Source organism: Hyaena hyaena, unplaced genomic scaffold (genome assembly GCF_003009895.1).
Source record: "Hyaena hyaena isolate Hyena2069 unplaced genomic scaffold, ASM300989v1 scaffold_522, whole genome shotgun sequence".
Classification (NCBI taxonomy): Eukaryota; Metazoa; Chordata; class Mammalia; order Carnivora; family Hyaenidae; genus Hyaena; species Hyaena hyaena.
Genome location: NW_024081156.1, coordinates 899,193 through 915,836, shown reverse-complemented (window position 1 = coordinate 915,836; position 16,644 = coordinate 899,193). Strand labels below are relative to the sequence as shown.

General features: G+C 41.8%; 1 protein-coding gene across 3 annotated transcripts in view; it reads left to right on the top strand.

Moving 5' to 3' along the window:
* ARID5B (AT-rich interaction domain 5B) overlaps positions 1-16,644 on the top strand; it is a 177,328-nt gene that overhangs the window by 125,958 nt on the left and 34,726 nt on the right. Inside the window, exons 1-3 of one of the 3 annotated variants that reach the window (XM_039255367.1) lie at positions 7,732-7,938; positions 9,334-9,446; positions 15,499-15,703. In XM_039255367.1, the coding sequence (XP_039111298.1) occupies positions 7,935-7,938; positions 9,334-9,446; positions 15,499-15,703 (322 nt within the window). In that variant the 5' untranslated portion in view covers positions 7,732-7,934. Of the gene's footprint in view, positions 1-7,731; positions 7,939-9,333; positions 9,447-15,498; positions 15,704-16,644 lie in introns of those variants that run through there. The other 2 variants (XM_039255364.1, XM_039255366.1) reach the window with 2 other exon arrangements.

Genomic DNA, 16,644 nt, shown 5'->3' with positions numbered 1-16,644 from the left:
ATGCTTATGGCAAATCTTAGTTTTGTACTGGACATATTTCCGGTGCTCCATAGCCCCACGTGGCTAGAGATGACCATGTTAGAGCAGCTCTAAGCAGTTATAGAAACGTTTTTTCTTACACTGAAAAAAATGGAAGCAGTTCTGACCTCTTCTGTGTACTCTCCTTGTTCATCACTAGATTTACGTTAGGGTTTCTGATGGTTATCTGTCCATCTTTCTCCAGAATGTGACCCACACTCACACCCACTGATGGAGCACTCTTTCGCTTGCCCTGACTACACACACAACCCAGAGCCTTGCTCTCTTCATTCTGGACCCTCACTCCCCTCTGCTCCAATACACACCCTCTTCTCTGCCATGTGTCTGGGAGTTCCTTGGTATCTATCGCAGGAGAGTTTGTGAAATTGTTTTCTGGTATTGCAGCTTGAGTCATATGTATCCACAAACAAATGAAGCTCAAAGATGCCACTGGTAGCTCGGAAAGGAAAAGGGGATGGGAGGGTTTTACCTGAGCAAAGAAAAAAATGTCTAAGAGTCTCAGACAAACTACACTAGTCATCATTTTTACTTTTTAAGTAAGAGACTATCCTACTTTTTCAATCATTCTTTCTGAAAGGTAGAAAAACAGAGAAAGTGAAAAATCCCTCTTAAGTACAAATTCCTTTTGGGATCTTTTAAAAAAGAGATTGGAAGCTTATTACTTGATGACCTTTTACTTTTTCTTATGTGTATGTGTTTGAAAAACTGAAATGTCTCTCATAATATATTAGTACAAGTCTGACAAAATTAAATACCTCTATGCTAAACCACACACACACACACAACACACACACACACACACACACACACACACACACTCAATGTCTCTTTTACTTATTTCCAAGTAGGGAATGTTTTCTTGAGAGATGTAGCAAATCAATTATCCTCAATGTTGAAAATGGAATATCTCATTTCCAAACCTGGAGAAATGGCTGACCAAGAATGTTCTGTTTATATGAGTTTAAAAACTGCTCTGATATTTGCTGCCCCTTGCAAGACTGTTCAGCACAAAAAAAAAAGTAACTTTCACTTCTGTGCTGTCATGTTCAATAGTAACACCACAGAACATATCAATCATGTACTAGAATGAGTGGGTCTATTGATGGTAACAAGAAGAATAAAGGGAGAGACAGACAAAAAGTCTCTGATGTTCAAGAGGTCCTATCTTTATACATTTCATAAATTATAGAAATCAAAATGTCCTTAAAAAGTATTTTCAGACTGGATCCTTAAAATAGCCTAAAACTTAAAAAAAAAAAACAAGTATCTTAAATTAATATTCTATTCTTATTATAAACAATCATACTAAGAAAGACTAAATCTGTTCATGAAAATGGAAATGTAAGTTATTTCAAAATCTTAAGAAAAAGTACATAGTAAGCATTGAAACAATGCACTTCATCTAATTATTAATAGCTTTCATGCAAGTTTTTCCTCAACAGTCAACATTGTCTTCTCTATGAAGAGAGGAAGCTGGGACCCAAGGCCTAGAAAGGGACCATGGGCACCAGGCATCCAGGGAGAAGAGCAGGAGAAATGAGTTGCCGGGTAGATGTGAAAGTAGAAGTTTGAGCCGCTGTAGCATTTTTAGAGGCATTTTTGGCTTTGCTGGGTTTGTGACTTCATGACAAGACCTCATGGCTAGGGAAGAAAATCAGACCCTTTGTGCACAGTATTAACAACTGGACCACACTTCCACCTGTACTCCATACCAAGCTAAGTCCTTGGACATCCACTCTGCCCTGATGCTGCTGCTGCTGCTGCTGCTGCTGCTGCTTCTTATTCTTCTTCTTCTGCTTCTTTTTAAGTTTATGTATTCACCCTGAGAGAGACACAGACAGCACGAGTGGGGCAGGGACAGAGAGGGAGGAGAGAGAATCCCAAGCAGGCTCCATGCTGTTGGCACAGAGCTCGATGTAGGGCTCGAACCCACAAAACCGCGAGATCATGACCTGAGCCCAAACCAAGAGTCAGACACTTAAGTGACGGAGTCACCAAGGCGCCCCTGCCTTGATGTTTCTTTACCTAATTGTAAAATTTGGACTTTTAAGGCAACAGAGTCTCCCATTGGCTCTTGACACCCTGGTGCGTAGACCTCATTACCTCGGAGACAAACATTTGTGAGACAGCTGGGAGCCACCCCCTCTGCCCCTTCAGCAGGTCCTGAAGGGGACCTTTCACCGAAAATGGTTACCATGAAGCATGCTGGACCTGGCCAGAACAAACCAAAGGGAAGGTCAGGCTTGAAAAGGTCAGGCATAGATTTCAATCTTCATCCCTATTTTCAGAATTCTCTCCTTAGAGAGTCCATCTTCTGAAAACCCAGAATCTCTATTCACCCTACACCTAGATTTAGCTCCCAGATTTTCCCCTCATTCTGCAATTGGTAGTGAAAAGTGTCTGTAATTTCTTTCTTCTTTGCCAGGCCCTTGTAGACAAGCCTATTATACACTTCTAGAACATTTCTGCATTCCTTTGGAATTCACTACATTGTTTCAGAATAATATAGAGATAACATTTGGACATTTAAATTTCTCTCCCTCCTCAAGACAGAGAGGGGAAATAAAGATAGAAATCTGCCTGTCACTGCTGGTAAAACCTGACTAAAAAAGAGGTTTGCTTGTGTTTTAATGGCAAGAATGTGTGGAGTCACATGCTTTCAAACCAATTAGCAATACAGATGAGCTAGCAAATCGAGTTCCATTTATAGGGTGGGGGAAGGGAAGAAGTCAAATAATCTGTGTTTTTAAGTGTTTCTGAGAAATGAGGACCTCCAGGGCAGAGAGAAGGCGGATCAGGAAATAGCTATGCAAATCACATGCCTACGAAATTACTAAAACTTTGATCAGGGCATTAACAATTGCTCCAGCATTCACAAGTATGAAACAAAGAGTGAGTAAGACTGGGCATGTTTTGGAAGGGATTACAAGTGTGTTTACTTACATGGTTTGTTGAGCAGTCAGTGGAGTCCATGGCTGTTTTGGACTTAAGCCGCCAAAGCAGTCCAGGTATGACAAACGCACTAATACATTCCACTCTCATTAGTGACTCGTGGGGCTCTCAGTGATTCTGACCAAGAGCCAAAGTGGTTGGACCTCAGGTAAAGCCTGCTTCATTTCTCCCCCCACCCTCTTTCTAACAACTTAACTGCTCACCCTTCACAGGAGGTAGAAGTGGACCTGGGTTCTGAGAGAGTGAAGTGCATTGGAAATGCTAAATTGTTGTTCTAGGCACTGTGGTCCAAACAATGCCGGATCTAAAAGCACACGTGGAAACTCAAGGCGTCCATGACATCCAGAGTGGCAGTGTGGTCATCCCCCTGGGGCAGGTGCACCTGTCACTGTTCAGGGCTGGGTGCTCTTGGGGGCATTTGAGAGTGAGGGCATCTGTGGCTGGTTCTAGCCTTGGTTGATGCCTCTAAACTATTATTTTTCATGGCTTTATTTAAGAAAAATAATTACTCTTGAAAAGGGAACTGTTGGAACAGTTATAGAAAATGATAACATTCTTGCAGTGTTTTGGTTTGTTTTTTCTTTACCTTGCCTGTTGCTTAAAAGTCATCATTTAAGTTAGAATGTCCCACAAGATAGAGTTTTGCTGGTCAGTGTTTCTGTGTGCTCATTTCTCAGATAACATAGTTGCTTCTCAAACATTCCTGTTAGGTGTAGAAAATTGTTTATAGGAAAACAGAATAAACTTGAAAATTTTTAAATCTATACGTAAGTAATGCTTTGTGAATTCACAGAAAGATCAACTAATTAACAGACGTTAAGTACCAGCATCCACAGTTCCTGGCACCGCTCTGTTAGGTGTGGGGTAGTGAGTATATGGAATATGCTGTGGATTTGAAATAAACATTTAAAGGTATCATATATGAATTTTCAAAATAAAAATGTTGCCTTTAAGTTAAAGCCAAAATGAGGGCTGAGAGCTTCTGTTTTTCTTTTCTTTTTTTTTCCAAGTATTTGAAAACTGAAATTCTGTAAGAGATTATCTGTGAAATTTCAGGAGTGGCTCTGATCAAGCTTTCTGCCATTCTTGGTTTCTAAATCTTTTACTCATATATTAATAACTTTAAAAACATTCATCCTATTTTTGTTGTAGTGAAAGAGGAAGTTTCTAAATAGTCAAAAGGGAAACATTGAAAATAGAACACAGTAAATGATAACTAAATTAGGGTATTTTTTTCCAGCAAGAGCAATGCTCCGTGCTGAAACTTGCCAGAGTATTTTAAGATTATTGTCTATAAAGAAAATGTAGCAGAGAATTGAGATCCTCAGAGGAAAGGCATTACAGAAATGCAAAGTATTATCAGTAATGTGCACTAAACACGGAGCGATGTTTCTCAGTCCCTAATACATCAGTCAGTGGACCTCAGTTTTCTGGCTTGTGTTTAGTGTTTAAAACACACACACACACACACACACACTCACACACCCATGTGTAGACAGGCACGCACAACTTGCAAATCAAGTGAGTTAACGCTCTGCCAACTTCTTCTAGATATTGACCCTAGGGGGTCAAACTTTTAGAAAAATGATGCCTGGTTTTCCACCCTCCTCATTGCAGTTCCCCACCAGCAAGAAAGTCCCATCTCTAAGTGGCAGCTCACAAAGAATTTCTCGAGAGAATATGGAGCTGCATTGGCAACAAAATCCTCTCTGCAAAATGAGAAGAAAGAGTTGTTAAGTGATGAGTCAATCCAGCTTTTATAGCAGTTTATCTTCGTGGTATTTCCAAGAGCATAAATGTTATAAAAAAAGAGAGACGGTCATGACAGGAAGAACACAGTAGAAAAAAACAGGGACGTTCAAGCCAAAAGCAATTTACTTTGCCAGTAACTGGTTACATTTCCTTTGTTTTATTATTATTATTTCAAGGGTTGGGGTTGAGCTGAAAGTTTCCCACACCTGCACTGTCCTGACACATAACTTGTCAGAACCCATAGAGAAGTGAATACATAAGTGAGTGCCTGGAAACTCTAAACTTTAGATGCTTTAAGAAAACAAACAAAAACATTATTCTGCTGTATTGTCTTTAAAAAGGTTATCTTTTAGTAATATTTGACTGAGTTTTTAAAAAAGGAGAAAACAAAACACGTGGGTGAGATGTCAAAGTAGCCCTCAGCAGTGGCGGTCGCTGACTCCCGGGATTAACGCCTATAGAAATAGCAGTGACTTCACAAAGGTGAATACTTGTTAATTTCATGGCACTGAGTAAGAGGAACAGATGGGCAGTCAGAGAGGAAAGATTTTTTTTTTTAAACCACAGAAATCTTTCACTGTTCAGGCAGAAGAGTCGGTGGCCCACTGCAAAGGGGTAATGTGGATGGCACGCTAAGTTTTATTGGAACTCTGTGGCTTTAGGGGAAGTCTTTCACCTACTGCTAAGTCAGGATTGGGGACCCTGCCCCACGTCGAGTCTGTAGGATGCTGTTTGCTGCCTGCGATGGGCTCTTAGTACCCTCGTACTGTGTGGTGCTATTTGAGTGTTTTCATTTAGGGAAAGCTCCCTGGTGACTGCCAGCCCAAGTTAATAATATAAATATCTCATTATGAGACAGACTGAGTGTGTATGTCTGTTAGAAGTTACTTAAAGCAGGGACGTTGGATAAAGTCCAGTTGCCTGGTTTGGATCTCGTTACCAGTAACCAGTTGCATGACCTAAAACAACTAATTTCATCACTGACTCAGTTTTCTGGTCTGGAAAATGGGGACAATAATCGTGCCTTCCTGTTGGTTTGCTGTGGGTTTTAAATGGGTTATTGTATACTAAGTGCCGACTGGCACAGAGATAGTGCCCAGTAAATACAAGCTATTATTATTATTCATGTGTAATATTGCAAACATTCAGGTAAAGAGCATTGACTGAACTCTGTGAATGAATGGGCCCAGGGCCAGTTAATGGATATATACATGTGGAAAAGTAACCGAGCATTTATTGCTTCACACTATTTTCTTTTGTGGTGTATCTGACTATAGCCAGTTATGCTATCAGTAAGTGTACTGCTGGCCTCCCGCACTCCCGAACACCACCACACCATAAAGCATTTGTTTTCACTCACTTGCCTTGCAAATGATTTGTTTTCTTGATTCCGTAAGAAGAAGAAGAAGAAGAAGAAGAAGAAGAAGAAGAAGAAGAAAGTAGCCCAAGGACCAGACTTTTTACTCCCCTCAAAAGCCAGCCCTCAGTCCCAGAGCTTTGCCTAGGGTTTTATGGATCCAAAAGGTTTCAGATCAAATGATGGGGGCTCCCACCCAGTTCTGCGTGTGCTCTGTTCTCCCTGGGACTCTGAACATCCGCTCCCCAGGGCACTGGTTGCACTGGGGACAATATCACAGCCCTTCTGAGATGCCAGACACGAAGGCTTAGCGGTCATCAGGAACCAAAGGCCTTAGGTTTTCTGTCTTAATTCCCAGAGCAGACTTTCTGGTCACTGGGTTATGTTCCCGGCGCTCAAGTGTAAATAGTAAAGGCGAGCACAGGTTTACAGGTGCCCAACGTGACAGGTATGCACAAGGCCAAGTTTGTGAGTCTGGCTCGTGAAGACTTGAAGGAGGTACATGTGGGCATCTTTATTTCCATTAGTCACTTATTCATTCAACAGATTTACGTTATGTAATGCCATCTCCTTGGGTGTGTGCTGGGCAGGTGAGAGATGAGTCTGACTGGTCCTGCCCTTAAGGACTCTCCAATTTAGGATAATAATAACCCATAAAACACAACCAAAGTACAAAGAATACAGTGATACCTTCCATAAGAGAAAGTCAGAAAAAGGAGGGCAGAAGGGAAAGGAGAAGAGATATTTGAGTTTGAGGCTTGAGCCATCGGTGGGATTTGTCTACCCTACCTGAAATGTCAGCGACTTGCCTCATTATGAACAAAAGGCTTTTTCTCTTGATCAAATCCCATTTAGAGTTTAAGTTTGTGTGACCAGAATATTAGGTGCTAGCCTGTTCTAAATTTATAATTCTCAGAATCTGCTGGGGAAGGGCATGTGCTTCTCTGGTTCTGAAAACAGCTCAAAGAATGGAGAAAATAGACCCGATTTGGGGATGACTTATGGTCGGTTCCCGGAACCTTTGCCTTTATTTAAAACAGCCTGTTCAGTACAAGTTCTATCTAAAAGGCCTTTGGGATTTGAAAGCTTCTCTGGAAATAAATGCTTTTAGGTTTAAATGTTTTGGGTTTTTTTGTTTTGTTTTGTTTTGTTTTGTTTTTTTGCCAAAATGTTAGGAAAGAGAGACCATGGTTAACAAATCTGAGAATGGAGGCGATAATTGTTTTGGTTCTTTTAATGAAATGTCTCAGACCTCCCCTAAGTTCTGTTTGTCTCTCTGTCAGCTCTCTGCTCGCTCGGCTATTATTTTGATAAGGGACATGAAAGTACATCATTCCCTCACAGTCATTAAAGTCTTAGCATTTGAGTCGGCTGTGGAAACACTTCTGTGCTACACCAAGTCTTCAAACCAAAACAGTCCACGCCCTGGCTCGGGGCTGAGGAGCGGGGCAGTTCATGGAAGGTGGCATTAGTCTGTGACGGAGAGCAGGAGGTCAGGATCCCCAACCCAGGCCCGATGAAATCACCGAGGCGGAGCAGGGAGGGGGAGAGAGCCGAGCCCTCCCTGCCAGTCTGGCAACTCGGCAAAGTCCTCAGAGCTCATCCCACACACTCCGTGCTAGTCACTGCTGTGTGTTTACATGAGTAATGGAGCTGCCGGGGGAGGGGAGTCGTAAGCACAGTGCTGAGCCTGGCAGCTTGCACTTGCATTCCCGTTGGGAGGGAAGCTGACATCCACACCAAGTCAAGACTTCCAGGGACGTGGCCGGGAAGCAGTCACATGCTGTAGCTTTCATGAGCACAGACATCCTCAGGCAGATGTTTGTCGACTGGAATGGGTAATCGCTACTTTCTCTTTGCTTGATTTTTGTCTGTGAGTTTGTTTCCCTGTGATAATTCCAGGCTGGCTTTCTGGGGTGGACTTCTGGACATCCGTCTAGGGGGAGAAGGGAAGGGAGTGGGTTTGGGAGGGGGAGCCTGAGCCCCACTTTTTAAACTTTTGCCCGACTAGAAATGCAGCTGTGCTTTCCTGAGCTTTACCACCAGCAGATCTGTTATCCACGGTAGAAAAGCTAGTGCACGGGACTCCTGTTGAGGAGCACGGTGCAAAATGTCCTAAAACCACTGGTTAAATGTGTGATGTAAGTAAGATGAACAACAATTAAAAGCGTTCGAGTGGTTCAGATTTGGCACTGGGGCAATCCTATCTTCAAGCAATAAATAAAAGTGTGGGTACCTCGAAAGGGCTGGGAAAAATTGCTTGGGGTACAATTCATTAGTTTGGAATTGTTCAAGGGCTGCTTGGTTAGCGGTTTGTTTTAATTTTGCTTGACTTAGGTGACTGATGAAGCTAAATATGAAAGCTGATGCCGGACAGTCCGAGCACTAGATAAACAGCAGTCTTTCTACCCCCTGCTTTCTGTGTGGATCTTAAAGGGATTCAAGTCCAACATCAGGGCTGAAATAGAACTTTGCTTTGCATCTTGTCTGTGGCTTTAAGAAAGTATATTCCTCACAGAATTAGGCTAACCCCAGTGTGTGATCTTTGGAAGTTATTTTAAATAACCCTGGAGATCTTACTACGTTGAGAAGGAAAAAGACAGCATGCTGATTTAAATGTATCTGCCAGATTTGTTGAGATTTGAAACACGCTGATAGCAATACTATTAGTAAATACTTGTAAGAATATCTTTCATATTTTTAACCGTGAATGTTCTTTGTATAGTTCTCTCTATTCATTTGTAATCATATCCACTTATTTGTACCATAATTTAAGAAAATGCTCATGTCTCCCCTGCTGAAGAGAGGTTTTCAAATGCCACATTACTATGATACCATAATGGGCTGGCATTTCACCTAGGTTTCTGAAAAACAGATACAAAACAAAAACAAAGACTAATCTCTAAGCCTGGCTTCGGGTTGTCTTTCAGCTCAACATGTTTCTTTTCTAAGAGTAGGAAGTACCTTTTCCCTACTATTGTCCTTGAGAGCTGAGAGCTTCATTTTATTTATACTAATTAGACATGTTAAAGTGTAGTAGATTCACTTGGGGAAGCATGTACAGAACTGTACAGTCTACCAAGATGCGGCCCGTCAGAGAGGAGAGCATAAAATGAGATGCGTACGTTTCTCTGAACAGTTTAGTGGGCACCACTGTATTAACACCCTTGGTCTTTCATAAGGAAACCTATGCACATGAAAATGTACATCAATCGCTCTTCATTTGTTTTCAGCGCCAAACCTTAAAGGCAGACCACGCAAAAAGAAGCCGTGCCCACAGAGAAGAGATTCATTCAGTGGTGTTAAAGATTCTAACAACAATTCTGACGGCAAAGCTGTTGCCAAGGTATGGTCATTTGCTCCCTGGTTTCCATTTGGCTGCATCTTCTTATTTCTCCTTTTTCTCTTTATCTCTCTGCTCTTGTGTCTTGGTGGCAGTTTTCAGTGGAGGATCTGACTTTGGTATTCACAGCCCTCTGTGTCTGTTCCCGCCACCTCCCCTCCCCTGTGTGGCTGGGGGAGGGGAGAGCGTAGGCATTTTGATTAGTCAACAGAAAGATTTCCCACCTCCCAGGCTGGCCTGTTGGGTAAAGGACAGATGATTAAGCGCCCACGTCATTGAAGCTGAGATTTCATAGTAGGTGACACAATGACATAGTTTACTCTGCTGTGTCAAAAATAGACCAAGCTGAACCATCCTCTTTCTGAACGTGTTCATCTAAATATGTTTCAGAGATTAACAGAGGATGAAATTAGAAATGGCTAGAATTAAGCTTCTTAGTGATTTTTTTTTTCAGTCATCTCTAATTTACCTTACATTAAAACCGGTTACCTTCATAGCAGAATAGTTACATGTACACATGTAGCCGTATATTCATTGATATATTTTTTAAAGATCTCCAGTAACACAGAAGGAAAATACAAATTCAAAACTATTTTTCTGGGCCCAGGCCCATTTTGCCCAAGAGTTCCGTGGAATCTGGAAAGTGCACACCGGAGGGACTGAGCTTCATGAAGAGTGAACTGTCACTTCTTATTTTTAGACTTACCTTTGTGACTTTTGGGGGTGGGGGGTGGTCAGATTTGCACAGGTCTGTTTACTGGGTGTTTGTGCTTAGGTGTTGATTCTGTGCCAAAGACAGCAATAACCCCTTTAGGACTCGAGCTGAAGACCAGATTTCAACTGATATTGTTTCCAGATCCAAGGACTAAGTTTATGAAAATGGGACCATTTTGACTCGTGGTGAATTTGGAAGATTCTGCTGTAGAAAAATATGAATTCAGTTCTGGGTTGACAGTCTACTGTTTTTCTGCTGCATGTGCCATGGCTCTCCCCTATGCAATGGAAGCAAATCTGAGACATTCACAGTTTATAAATCTTATTTTTAGCAGGTGATTGTTATATCAGGAAGTTCTGAGGACTTTTTGGTTAGATTTCTTCATGCTCCCAAGAATGCAAAGGGTTAGAAAGAGATCAACCAGTAGAAATGTCTATTTTCTGGCTAAGAACAGATCTGTCTCTCCCTAAAGTTATTTTTTTTCTGCTCGTTTAACCTTCTGCAAATGAGTGCACGTGGGTACCAAGAATGACACTCTCTAGTAGTTTAGACATCTCAGTCCTAGAACTGCCTATCAGCCTCCGTAGTCTTGAAGAATGTCAGCAGGGACAGTTTATTCCCTGTGATGTGGTTTGCAAGATACTGTAGAATGGAGCGAGACAGTTTTAGGATCTTCGTGGTGGGCAGAATTTGCGCTGCCGGTGTCTCATGTTGGCACTCTGCCCCATACTTCTAAGGTGACATCATGTGTTTACTCCAGTACGTTCTGTACCTGAGCCCAGCAGGATGAAGCTCCTTCCCGTGTCATTTGGAGCTACTAATGAAGTATGCCTCTGGGAATTTTACAAAACTCCTACAAATTGATCTGAAAGAACAGCACCTCCAATATTTCTTACCATGGAAGGCAGCTCAGGACTCACAAAAGGATCCACAAAACTGAAGAGTACACAAGGCTGCTTGTATTTGATGTTCACTGACTTCTTAGGAGGGGTAGTAGTCAAACCTGGGTTTTCTAAGTGACCTTTTCTGCCCCCTCCCACCAGTGCTTCCATTCCGTATCTTTACAAGGAGGTGGGTCACTTTCCCATTGGTGGTTTCAATGATGAGTACGTGGGTGGCGTGCTGCGGTCAGCTCCTGGGGACTGGTCTAAACACCCAGCTCTACTCAGACTCTTGGATTACAGTTTTGCCTTGGCTGCTTCCAATGGCCCTGGCAAGATCACATCTACTAGAAGAAAGAGACTAGTAGGGATGAAGTATGGCAGGCTTGACCGTTGGCACTAACAGACAGATGTAAAGTCTCTACAGAAGGAACAAGGCACGTCTGGGCCCAGAACAACCACAAGAGAGGCATTTATGTCTTACAGGGGCCTTTGCTCATGAATCACTGTAATAGAGACCATAGCCTATGACCATCTGATCACTTGCTGAACTGGAAGCAGTGTTTCAAGTGACAGTTTGGCTTTATGACCAAGACCTATGTGACTGGGTTTTGCAAAAGTGTCTCAAACATACCATTTCTTACTATGGATAAATTTCAGCTTCGTGCAGCTACACACAGCTAAGCTCTCTACAGAGAGAACCTCCTGCATCTGTTGTGTGCACGGCTGGGAGAACACTTTCAGTCATTTGCCTGTCACCATCAAAAAGTTGCACCCTCTCCATGAGAACAGAAAAGCCAGCTTTGCAAGACTGTTTCCTAAGGGACAGAGAATTTCATGGCTTTCCAAAGACAGCAAAAGTCACATGGGGAAGAGGCTACCAGTTCTCTGAAGATGTCTTGAGGGTGTCCAGCCAAATCCTGCTGCTTCCCTAGACTCATACTGTGGCAGCAGAGATGGGCCCAAGCCCATTCATACGGTAATCTGTGCAAGATCCTTCTCAGTCCAGGCCTCTAGTGCAAAGCCTCCACCGATAGGAGGCAAATGACTCTTCACATTCTGTAAGCCCCTTCGAAAGGCCAGAAGTACATAACAGGTGGTTAGAGTCTAAAAGGAACAAAAGAAGGGAAGCCATGGTGTGCCATATGTTTTTACATTTAAATTGTGAACATCCCCTTGATATTTCACAAATGTGACACTTTTATTATTTTCAATATTTTTCATCCAGTTTGGTCCTCAGAGCGACCCCCAGGGATTATCCTTCCTGCTTCACTGGGGAAGAACATGAGAGTCTCCTAGCAAGTCAATGACCAAATCCAATTTAGACTGTGGCTTCTTTCTTGCTGGTTCATCATATCTTGCTACCCCAGTTGAAGGCTGGATTAGTTATAACTCAGGCCAGAGAAAGGATGTGGTTAATATCAAATAAGTGGTGGTTCATTGAAAACATTAAATGTGGATTCTTTAATTAGCACTTCCTAAATCACTTTAGAAACCCCAAAGCTCTTAGTGAACTCAACAAGTGTAAGGTGTTCAGGTTGGAAAAATAGCTTGAGTAATTAACTGTCCCCATCAAAAGGTGGGGCATTCTCAAGGTCAACATGAAGACTAGCTCCTTTTTAAAACTGCAGCAGATTAAAATGTTAAGTTAAAATGAGAATATTTGGGGTAAATGTGAAAAAAAAACGTAGAAAGTAACTTGGCCAGGTCCTACGCAGAAACGGGGTAATAGCTGAAAAGGTTCTTCTGTTAACTGAAGAAATGTGTGGAGCAAGTCTGAGAAAGGAAACCACTGTTCACTTCTTTCAAAGCCTGTGTGTGCCCCTCCCTCACCCCTGCAAGGAGACACCTGCTGGGACCCCCATGGAGGTTCAGGATGGAGTTCAGGAGGTGGCAGCCTGGCTTTCCCAGGAGCCTTTTCTACAAAGCAGGGAGTCTGAATGACTCTGGGCATGGTTTGTGTACCTCCGCCATGCTTTCCCTCTGTTTCTGGGTGTTTCTGCACGGTTGAGGCAGAAGGTTAGGCAGCCATCTAGACACAGAGGGAAACCTCATACTCCCTTATAGTGGTGCTTCTGACCTAACAATATATATAATTGGCCCATTATTGCTGCACACTTAAGACTCAACCTGGTTTATATGCAAATCTTATGTCTACTCCTGTTTGGTATTTGGAGTTAAGCAGACCTGAGTTCACACCCAGAGTTCTGCCCGCCGTGCGCCAAATAACAAAATACCTCACCTCATAGAGCTCCGTTGTCCTCAACTGTAAAATGGAACTAATTTATGAGTGTTATCTATGATAGCTATGAGTGAACCAGGAGACTGTGGGGGGCCCACAGCACCATATCCAGCTCACTGTCAGCTCAGTGGGTACTGGTTTCCTCCCCTTTGCTCGATATACAGTAGAAGGAATGGAGCCCTTTAATACTTTGGAAACCATCTAGTTTTATCTTTTGTTCCTCATTTGATAGATCACATTTCTAAGCTGTAGGTTTTGTAACGCCCAGTAATAAGATATGCTTTTAATTGGAAGTGCGTTGTGACTATCAATTTAATTTTTTCATGAGTGTCAGTAAATTATAGTGTTTGGTACCATAGGCCCTTAGAGTTCAATCCCAAGCTCACCACCTCCCAACTTGGACATGATCTTGTACCTGTTACTCATCCCCTCTGTACCTCAGTCCCTTCATCTCTAATGAGAGAATAATAATGTGCCTCATTAGAGTGATGGGCATAAAATGAGGTAACACCTCAAAAGGGCTTAGAATGGAGCCTGGCTACATAGTACACACTTGCAAAAGACCAGGGGAAACCCAGATAAAAACTGGAATGATTTTATGATTTCAAAAAGCCATTAAATTATAGATTTCATCAGAACTTGAGACTCCGTCGAAAATTTGGCAGTGAAAACTGATGACAACATAATTTTCACAGGATGCTCGCCTTAATATAATGTGACAAAGTACTAAAGTTTGAAAATACTGTAAGTAAAAATTCTATGTGGAAAAATATTTTAATCCCATTTCCACCAGCCCCTTAAAAATTATAATCTTATCTAGGGGCCCAGTTGAATGGGTTGTACAGGAAGTTTTATTTTTTCCAGAACCAGTCTAAAGATATTAACCTCATATATTCGCTTAAGAGAACAAACTTAAGAAAACCCTTGTGCACAGGAGGATACCATTCCCTTTTATAAATAAGCATGGCCTTTTATATTCTTAATGCCTGGGAAGGAGACTCTGAAGGGAAAGAAAAAGAGGGCTTAAAAATCTGAAATGGAAAACAATGTTGAATATGTGGGACATTTTTGTTCATAACATTTCCCCAGCCTTCTCTCCGATGTGAGATCTGGAGATGTAAAGAATATCGGAATGTACACATTCCCCATGGGCACACTTGAACTCAAAGTCTGACCCTTTGTACTTCCCTCTTTTACAATTAAAATAGCTCAGCAACTTAACGTTATATTTAACAACCATCAAAGCCCTCTTGTAGAACATGGCAGTGGGGAGGGAACATTAGGTTAGCCACTCAGTTTGCCGAGTTCCATATTCGCCTAGAGTGTGGAAGCAAGAACATCTGGCACATTCACCGCCATTTATTTTTCAATTATGGCTCTTTCCACTTACTCTTCTTCGGTTTTTAGCTGACCTCTACTCTTGCCTTTGTGCCAAGTTAGCATCTCCTGTTACATTCTCAGAGCTGACTGAGAAGCAAGAAGCCCTCATTAAAGAGTGGGACCTTTTGTTACTTACTGAAGGTGCATCTGGCAACACTCTCAGGTGACAGACAGTGGAGACCTTGCTGGTATTCTTGATGCCAACATCCACTGGCGTGGATGGCTTTTTTCAGGTTACTGGAAACAGTAGCAACAAGATAAGTTTACTATGAAGAAGTAACCTTTCTTCACACTGATACAAAGTGTGAAATATGGGACTATAGACTAAGAAGATAGGGTTTTGTTCAATGACATTAACAGCCGATACCCCTTGGGAAAATAAAGTGTATAAAGAGGCAAAAGAATGGTCCAGCCAGATGCAAACAGTGTTTCTGGATACGTATCAACATTCTTGTGAGGACTGTCACAGAGGTTGGCACAGTTGGGCAGACCATGGCCTCCTTAACACCTGTTTCTATAAATAAAGTTTTATTGGAACACAGCCATACCCATTCACTTAGATGTCTGTGACTGCTTTTGTGCTAGAGTTGAGTAGTTCCAACAGAGACTCTCTGGCCCAAAAGCTGCACTATTTTCTACCTGGCCCTTTACAGAAATTTACTACCCCGTGGTCTGAGACCATTCATATGCAGTGTTGCCTTTAAAAAGCTATTTCGGGACAAGGCTAATTTACTGGATCACCCTTCCCACACAGTGAAAGCTGTCACTGGCTGTGTCGTTGTAAGCATCCCGAGGCTGTACTTGATTTGATGTGGCATATTTTCCCTCCTTTTCCAGGTGAAATGTGAGGCCAGGTCAGCCTTGTCCAAGCCGAAGAATAACCATAATAACTGTAAAAAAGTATCAAATGAAGAAAAACCAAAGGTTGCCATTGGTGAAGAGTGCAGGGCAGATGAACAGGCTTTCTTGGTGGCACTTTATAAATACATGAAAGAAAGGAAGACGCCAATAGAGCGAATACCCTATTTAGGTTTTAAACAGAGTAAGTATGCTTGTTTTCATTTCTGAAATATCAACACTGCTCATATTCTTTAAACTGGAAAACAATTTTGACTCAGGATTATGTTGAAATCCTAATCTGGGGATGATGCTCTCTGTGTTTATACTAAATCTACAAATCATCCAGGCCAGGAATTTTTCTCCCTGCCTCTTTCCGCTACATTGTTCCCTTCTGGGACAGTTGCAGTGAGATATTTATAGGCTTGAATCCACTGATTATGACTGGAAATAGACATGTTGAAAGTTTCTCATTTTCTGTTTTGTCAATCTTGAGTGTCTGTCACGCCTTTCTTCTGAGATAATAATATGACGTCGCTTTATCAGGCACAGATGTTGCCTGTGAAAAGACAGCTTTTAAGAGGAGGACATTTAAAGGTGGACAAAACAACCAGAAAGAGAAAACATATTTCCTAAGCCCCAAATTTGTTAAGAGATAACAAAAACCTGACTTCAGAGGAAACACGAAAGACACAAATTTGAACTGAAAGCCCGATTTTGAACTACTTTGACATGCACATTTTAAGCATCGTAATAAATTTTTAAGTAGAAAAGGAAACGCATAGCTGAGCAGAATTCCATAGAAAAAAAGAAGAAACCCAGATCCGGCCCTGATTTCACAACTGAATATATATTTTGCCTCTGTCTGGATTTTGTGGCACACAAAGCAATGAGCCCCTGGCTTGAAATCGTATTTTCTCCAAACGTATCTTCCTAGATTAAAACCATGTGTCATTTTGATGAAGAATGTCAAACCTGTATGTTTTACATAACAATTTACATACCTAATAGCAATTGGCACTGATTGCAAGAGAGCACTCGCAGCCATTATAAACTTATATAACTACGAATGATTACAATGTTTGTCTGAAAACTGGTTGCTTGAAATAGAAGTAAAATTAATGTACTATGAACAGCTTTGTTGCA